Source organism: Centrocercus urophasianus, unplaced genomic scaffold (assembly GCF_019232065.1).
Source record: "Centrocercus urophasianus isolate 14NV4802_14NV808 unplaced genomic scaffold, USGS_Curo_1.0 seq_10, whole genome shotgun sequence".
Lineage (NCBI taxonomy): Eukaryota > Metazoa > Chordata > Aves > Galliformes > Phasianidae > Centrocercus > Centrocercus urophasianus.
The window spans coordinates 81,299,498-81,307,941 of record NW_024884142.1 but is presented as its reverse complement, the minus strand read 5'-3'; the positions used below and the strand labels follow the sequence as shown (position 1 = coordinate 81,307,941).

The 8,444-nt window shown below is 48.4% G+C and overlaps 1 protein-coding gene across 1 annotated transcript in view; it reads right to left on the bottom strand.

Moving 5' to 3' along the window:
- Positions 1 to 2,515: 2,515 nt before the first annotated feature.
- The window catches only part of SERTAD4 (SERTA domain containing 4), a 6,957-nt gene continuing 1,028 nt past the window's right edge, over positions 2,516 to 8,444 (bottom strand). Inside the window, 2 exon segments of the mRNA XM_042819765.1 lie at positions 2,516 to 5,333; positions 8,043 to 8,158. Of these exon segments, the coding sequence (XP_042675699.1) occupies positions 4,587 to 5,333; positions 8,043 to 8,158 (863 nt within the window). The 3' untranslated portion in view covers positions 2,516 to 4,586.

The following is an 8,444-nucleotide window of genomic DNA, read 5'->3' as shown; positions in this document are numbered from 1 at the left end:
GTGCCGTCACACTTTTCAGATAAGCAGAGCCCTGGTGGCTGTAGGCCGGGCTCTTAGGGAGTCCTGCCATCCCGTCACCTCCTCCACAACTGCCTGAGCCTTCAGTTCTTTCAGGAGGCAGACAGCCCACAGTGTGGAACGATGAGCCTGGCAGACCGTGCCAGAGGGAAAACACTGCAAGAGGTAGGAGCGAGAGGAGTGACCTTGATGAGACAGGCCATTTATCTTACTTCTGCAGTCCTGGCATGACAGATTGGATGCTCCCTGCAGTAAATTGAACAATGATGTTGTACTAATTGAGAGGAATTGCTAGCCTTAGAAAATAAGTTGTTTTTCAAATTCAGCATCTCACTGCTTTGTGATTTAGTTGGGGTTTTCTTTTTTGCTTTGTTTCTGCTGAATACGCCTGCTTCTGAGCACACACAGACCACACTTGCAACTTCTCTTTGTGCCCCTATGTTCCTCAGAAGGGGAACTCAAGCACAGACATTAAAAGAAGTTAAAGTACTTTCTTACCTGCCCTTCCAGCCGTATTTGATGAGAAAACTTCACATACTTTGCAGCCTGCACCACTTTTACAAAGCAGAGGAGCTGAAATTCCACCTTCCCCAAGGCTGGGCCTACTTCCTCCACCCGACTTAAAGGGTAGGGAGGGCAGCCATAGGCCAGCTACAGCCCCAGGTGCAGCCATTTTTGCATGATTACAGCCCTGGTGTTTAATCCAGCCTTCTGCACCTGACCACAGCTCCCTGTTGCAAAGCTTAGTGTGGAGTTCAATTTGGTCTCCCAGTCAGAGCTGCTCTGTGCATTCTGTGGAGAAGGCCTCATATTAAGCCCTTGGCCCCAGGGCTGGTTGGTGTTGGTTTCCCCACGCAGACCTGGCCCTCCACTGTAGCTCACGTGGTCGGCCCTCAGCTGAGCAGGATTAGCTGCTGTGAAGGCACCAGGCACCCTGCCACAGCCGTGTTTACACTACAGCAAATGGACCTCACAGAGACAGTTTGCAAACACCACAAGACGAACTTTTGTAAACTCCCTCGGTTTAGTCATCTTTCCCCATCTGTTAGAGAAGTTAAAGTGAGATTGAAAAAACACAGGAAATTACTGTGTATTCCAGGCGGCTGCGGCAGAGCGGCTTGGCTGTGACATGGGATGCCTCTCTTCCATCTCCACTGGGATCCTTTCTGGCATGTCCTGGATGAGCTCTCCAGCCAAGATGAGCCCCAGGGGTGCCTCACACAGCTGGGAAAAAGCTGGACCATTGCTGAGAGCCCTGAGCATCTCCCTGAGGTGAGGGCAGCCCCCACCTCTCAGGCTGCAGAGCAAGGGACGTGCAGGGACAAAGGCCAGGTGTCTCTGAGTCACGTTCGCTGAATAAAACTCCACGTGAAATCCTTTTCCCTGGCAATACAGTGCAATCCTTGCACCATTTTTTTGTTTTGTTTTCCGTGTATTATGGAAGTACCGATGGAAGCAGGAATTAGCCTGCTGAACAGCAGGAACAAAGTGTCTTAGGCAGGGAGTGAAATGATCACCCTGGAGATAAGTTCTTGTCAAAGAGCTCTTCAGGCAGACAGACCGGTACCAAGCTCAGGATGATTCACTAATAGTAGTTATGCACAGAATATATGGATGAAAGGCTTCACATCAGCCTAGAAAAGAACAATTTCTTGTAAATCTGTGACAGTAACTGTTCCCAGTATTGGAGCACGCAATGGGAAAAAGGCCTATCTAATCAGGTTTGCACTCTCCATGTGCCATAAATCCCTACTAGCTACAAAATCCCTACTAGCCCAAGAAAGCCTGTCAAGAGCTGTTGCATTTCTGGCATTTGAACAGGGGTGTTTCCAACTCCCTTTACTAACACAAGATACCTCTGACTCTTCTGAAGGAAATAGGGTAACTTAATGTGCTGAGTGCAATGCAGCACATTCAGTATTTTTGTGAGGCAGGCTCTGGAAAAGACAGAAAGATCACCTAACTTTAGGCTGACCTTCTGAAATGAGATATTTCACCCCTTACAGAGCTTGATGACACTCAGCAGGACTGCCCAGAGATATGATGGATTAATTTCTATGTGAACCTGGAACTGAAGGAGCTATTACAGTGGTCAGTTCATGTCACTTCAGCTGGTGCAAATTCAACCCAAAAACTGCCATACCTTGTATGTGCAGGCTTGCTCTTGAAGATCAAGCTGCTCTTCCAGTCAAAAAGCTTTCAGCCCTCCACAAACTGTTAGCCAATTTCTGCCTTGGGCTGTGTTTGGCTAAACACAGAGCAGCCTATTGCTTCCTGGTGCACCTTCAGCCTGTCCTAAAGGTCTCTGAGACCTGGTGATGCTGAGCTCCATCCTGGCCTCCACTACAGGAGTGGGTGTCAACCACAGTGTGACCTCTTCAGCACTGGAGCAGTGCTCCAATTGGATTAATGGGATTTCCTTGGGCAAGGGAGGGGAGCACAGGGAAAGGATCCAGTAGCCATTGGAGATGTAAAATTAAAATGAATTTTGGTCATTTTAATAAATATATATCAAGGAAATCTCACTTTACTACAACAACACATTAGTATACAAGCATCTAATATTTAAGCTTAAAACATCAAGTGTTTATCAAATATTGGAAAAGAGCAGACATTACTGGACTATCTGGATATAACACAAGAAAAATCAGTTTTTTTTTAAAAATTGGTCCATGTGGACAAATGTCTAAATGATGATCCTACTCATACACTGTATGAATGAGATCTATATTTAATATTATTATTATTAATAAAAAAGCTTTTGTCTTGGAGAAATCAGGTGAGATTTAGACTCTCATTCTTCACAACGATGACCCTTACAAACTTGTCAGTTCCCATTCACGCAGTCAACACAAAGGTTGTAACAGTGGTAAGACATCTTCAACGTTTCCCTATGGTCACCTGGCTCGGAAGCAGGGACCATGTTCCCTGTCACCACTGCACTCACTCATGAAAGCTGCCCAGACTGTAAATGGGACAGTGAGGTGTGCATGCTGTCCTAAAAAATCACAGCCCAGAGGTCTCTGCACTGTGGTGGATCTTGTCCTCTGGACATGAACCAAGAAGGGAAGACGCCACTTGGACGCATGATGCTGTGGGAACAGGCAGCTATTATGAGCCCGCCATGGCTTGGATGTGGCTATTTTGCTGAGCACATCCTGCCAGTTGTTAAGGAGACTGTGGGAACTAATTAATTTGGTACATCTAGGACTCACAATGCTCACTCCAATCCTGGTAATGTCTTCTGGGCATTTTCAACAGCACAGTTCTGCAAACAGTCTACCTAGGGATGACTAAATGTTGTCCTTAGCCACAGAAACCTCAGCTCATTTCTCCAAAATGTTCTTTTTTAAAATTAAAAGCCTTACATTCATTCAGATAAAATCATGTTTATCGCCACATTACTGACTAATTAACATTGTGCTTTCTGTTTTCTTTTGTTGACTTTTTTCAAATCAACAGCAAAAGTAATATAAAACTCCCGCATGCTTTTGCAATCTAAAAGAGAGAAATTATGCGAAACAGAATAAAGTATAAAACATGCCACTGGTTCATGAACTTCATTATACGAAGAGGGAAAAAAAAGAGCCCCAGCAACAGACAGTTGCCATAGAAACACTCAAGCATCGAATGCTTGTTTACAAGAGACATCTCTCTATTGTTTCTTAAATCCCTTCCTAAGGATGGCAAATCAAAAAGCAATTGAGCATCAAAAAGGAAGAACAGAGATGTTTGAATAGGAAGTTGAACTCAGTACTTCAAAGGTTAAAGGTTTCTAATAATGTTGATCCACCCTGTGCTTTTTTTTCTTCTGCTTAGGTTAAATCCCTGCTGTATCACTGATTTATACTTAATTTTCACGCTGGCAAAAATTAAGACAAAAAGTAAGGCACCAAAAAAAAAACCTGCCCTGGAGAACAAGCGCCATTAGTTACTACAGCCAAGGTGACAATGCGCAAGTGCTTGAGTTGCATGTTGTGTTTCTGGTTAAGATCTCACAAACAGGTTATTTCCTTATGCTATGTCCCATTTTGTCAGTTGAACAAGACGCTGAATCCAGGAGTTCAGAAGTATCAGTACAACACGTAAGGACGGTTTATAACCCAGTCCCCGTAGCCAGTCCTTTGTCAGAGCAAACACCGAGTCGGAGGGAGCACATCGCCCTTGCTGGTAGCATCAATTTGTTTACCAGACTTCTAATTCCTTCGTAAACATAATGGAGGTTCTTCTTAATTAATGGCAGACTTCTTGGGGGCGGCGATGTATACAACGATACGTTTTCCCCATCTGGCTGATTGGTATTTTCAGCAACAAAAGCTACACCATAGCTGCACAGACTACAGCGCTAAGTGGCAACACAACTGTGTTCTTTATGAAGTCTCCACACTTATAAATAGCCCGCTGATGCAGATCAGAGCACCGTGCTACGCAATCTGCTCCCCAGTCATTTAAAACTACTCTACTGTTTGTGGCGTGATTGTATCGTTTGTAGAAAACTATAAAAAATCCATTCAAAATAAAAATTTGATAGACAAGCGCACATGCTTCGACGGAGCAAGAAAGATGCCTCATATTTTACTTCCTTTGCTGCAGCACATTTTATTACTTGGTAAAGATTCTTTTTTCCGTAAGGATTTTTTCCAAGATTCGCTTACATCACTCTTGTCATTACAACCAGTCTCAAAATAGTCATAAAATTTGCCTTTACATTCAAAAGCATGAGTGCCTCGTACAGGTTCACAGTTTAGGGGCACGTTGTCTCGTTCAGGTTCTTCGCAGCCCTTCTCGTCAGTGAATTTGGCCTTGTCCTGATTAGCATGAGGCCTGGCATTAGTGACAAATATTTCACTTGCAGGTATCTGCTCGTCACTCCTGTAAGAAGGGGCACTGCCAATGTCATAATCCACCTGCTGAGAACAGCTCGGCAATGAAATGGGGGATGAAGAGGAAGAGGGAGAGGAGGAAGAAGTATTTTCCGTGCTGGCACTGACCGAGTAGGGAAGGTTCAAGTAGTGACTGCCGCATTCTTGATAGAAGCAGCATGTGTGGAGCTTCTCATACTCCTCCTTGGCCATCCGAAGACGCTTTCGGTAGGGGCAGTCCTGGGGCACGAACCACTCCTGCGGCGAGGCAGCCCCAAAGGAGCATGCGGAGAAGCACCAGTTGTTCTGCATGATGATTTCTCCATGGATTCGCTTCATTAAATTGTTGATGAGGACGGATCTCCGCAGGTAGACTTCAGGATCGTCAATGAACTTCAGCTTTTCCAAAGACATGTAAAGAATATGGGCTCGTTCCTCAAACACTGAGATTGTCTAAAAATACAAAGGACAGAAGATACAGAACTGAAGTCAACTGGCTTTGCTCCAGGCAAGAGAAAGAAAATGAAGCAGGGTATTCATTCTATGCCATTGCCTTTCTCCTTCTCCTCCTCAGGCAACTAAAACCAGCTTCCCATGCTGCACACCCATGTGGAACGTGTTTTTTTTCTCAGCATTTGGGGTTAAAACAAAATTGTCATACTGTTTTGCTTTGGTGATGGGGGCTCTTTGATGTGAACGGACCCAGTCCCATCCACTGTGGGGCTCCCACCAAGCCCTGAAGCCAGGCGCAGGTTCTTCCTGCAGCCTCTTTGCAGCAAGGAGAGGCAAAGCTTTGCAGGATGCAGCCAGCAATGAGTGCCAGAACATTTCACCCACTGCTGGTGGAAGGGGCCCTCGGCGAGGAGGTCTCCATTTGCCAAGCCCTCGCTTGCCGCTCTCACATATAGGAACACACACAGGGAGGCAGGGAGAAACCATCTCAAAGCATCGCAGCATCTGGAGAGCAGCTGTTGGCCCGTGCACGACACCGCGCACTCCATGGGACCGGTGGGAATGCGGGGAGGCAGGGACAAGGTCAGGAAACAAAGAGAGGACGGGGATTTGCAGGGATCCTGGCCAGGAGCCCACAGATCGGTTCCCCCTGCTGCAGTCCCACGGGGGCTCGCTTTCCAAGCACTGGCAGCAGGAGCAGGTTACTGCCCTGGGGGGCCCCTGCTCCACACTGCAGTTGCTGCCCCGGGAATCAAAACAGAGAGGGGGTAACACACGCTACTGTATGCAGCATTAACTAATTTTCATTTTTAGTAATAATTTGGTTTGTGTAGGAGGAGAGAAGCACAGCACAAAGACAGGCTGCTCTAACCCCCCCCCCCCCCCATCTGTGGCTTGCTCATTCTTCCCTTTCCCACATGGTTACAGCATTTTTGCAGAGTGGAAGTCGTAGCTATGAGGACTGAAAGCGCTCAGAGCACAGCTGCTTTTCACATCCATTCAACTCTCCCAGCCCTGCAGCTCTTTCCACAGCCTGGTCCTGTCTGCAGGGCTCAGAAGCAGCAAAGTACCTCGTAAAAGCAAAAATTGGCCCTGCTTCCAAGCAAGCAAGTTTGCAGCTGAAACTCTTCTTTGTTTGACAGTAATTTTCTAAATATTAAGCCTAAAGGTTAATGTGCTATAGTAGAATCACAGAATGGTAGAATCATTGAAGTTGGAAGGGACCCTTAATGGCCATCGAGGTCAACTCCCCTGCACTGAACAGGGACACCTACAGCTCAATCAAATGCTCAGAGCCCCCCCAGCCTGACCTTGAGTGTCTCCAGGAATGGGACATCCACTACCTCTCTGGGCAACAGTCAGTGCCTCATCAGCCTGACTGTAAAAAATTCTTCCCTATGTCTGATCTAAATTTCCCTGCTTTTAGTTTGAAACCACTTCCCCTTGTCCTGTCACAGCAGGCCCTGTTAAAGAGTCTGTCCCCTTCTTTCTTATGACCCTTCTTTAGATACTAAAAGGCTGCTATCAGGTCTCTCCGGAGCCTTCTCTTCTCCAGGCTGAACAGTTCCAACTCTCAGCCTGTCCTCATAGGGGTGCTTCCATCCCTTGGATCAGTTTTGTGGCTCTCCTCCAGATGCACTCCAGCAGGTCCATGTCCAAGTACTATATACTACCAGAAGGGGACAGGTAACCAACCATTCCTCCTCTTCACCATACAGAACCCAACAACTACCCAAGAACAAAGCTGGTGGAACACAGAGATCGGTGCAACATGTGGGAGAGGGCATCTTTTAACACCCTCCATGCTAGGTGCACATCACCCCGGAAGCAGACAAAGTGTTCTGCTCCACCTCCCGGCTGAAGGCTCATTCCCAGCCAGTGCTATCTGTAGCTGGAAATTCCTTCGGCTGCTCTGAGGCATGTGGGAAGCACCACCCATACCTCCTCAGTATGAGGCCCATGAAGGCCCTACACGCTGTCCTGGCAGGCACTGGGCACTGGCAGGACCTGCTCCACTCAGGCTGTCTCTGGGACGCAGCAGAGGTGCTGGAAAAGCTTTAGGCGCATGGCTGCGCTGAGGTACCTTGGGTGCAAGGGTGTTGGGGCCTTGCCCCAACGTCTGCACTGTCCCCAAGCACCCCACCCCTGTGCTCAGCTCCTTACCAATACCAGCACAAAACCTCCCACCAAAAAGTCTGATTTCAGTTTAGGTACTCACTGGCCTGGGAAGTGTTTGCTGTAATCCCTCCCTTGATGGCTTTTGTTAAAAAATAAATAAAATACTCTTTTCCTTACTATTCTGTTCTTTCGGAATCATTGGCTTTTTAACAAACAGGATTAACCACGGAAGGTGCGACGCTGCCTGCCAAGCCCTCTGCTCATCTGCAGCCCACAGGGAACCTGCTGAGTGTCCTCCCCAGGGGAAGGCGTGGGATGCATAAGGAAGCAGGGCCCTATTTGCTCCGTTTCTCACGACTGGCGTTCCAGCCCTACTTCTGTACGCATGGGATGACCTACCCAGGAACAAAAGAATCTGGGGAAAAAAGTTAGCTGAGCGTTTAGGCTCAGACGGCTGCCTTAGCTCCCCGGGCAGCGCGATGCCCGCAGCACGGAGCGCACAGCGAGTGACGGCCACCTGCCTGCGTGCAGGCTGCAGGCGCGTCCCAGCCCGGCGCGCGGGGTAAAAATAGCGGCTCTTGGGAAACGTACTTTGTGCGCGCAGCTGCTGAGCGGCGGGTGAAAATCCTCTTCTTCCACATATTTCCTTTTAAAGTATGCGATCTTGGATGCCGCTGCAGGATTTGAAATTCCCCTGTAATGCGATCCTGCGGGCAATAAATCAGACACGACAAATGACATGCAGTTTGACGGAGGTTCTCCAAACAAAACACTTTCCGTTTCCCCTCTCGCGGCGGCCGCGCCACGTCTCCCCGCAGCAGCACCCACCGGACGCGGCGCTCCTCCCGCCCGCCCCGCGGACCTCGCGCATCTCGCGCATCTCGCGGCCTCTCCCCGCCCTCGGGGCGACTCGCAGCCCCGCTCCGGCCCGGCCGCACCTGCGCGGGGCCGCCCCGCTCCCCGCCGCCCGCTGCCCGCCCGGCGGCGCCTACC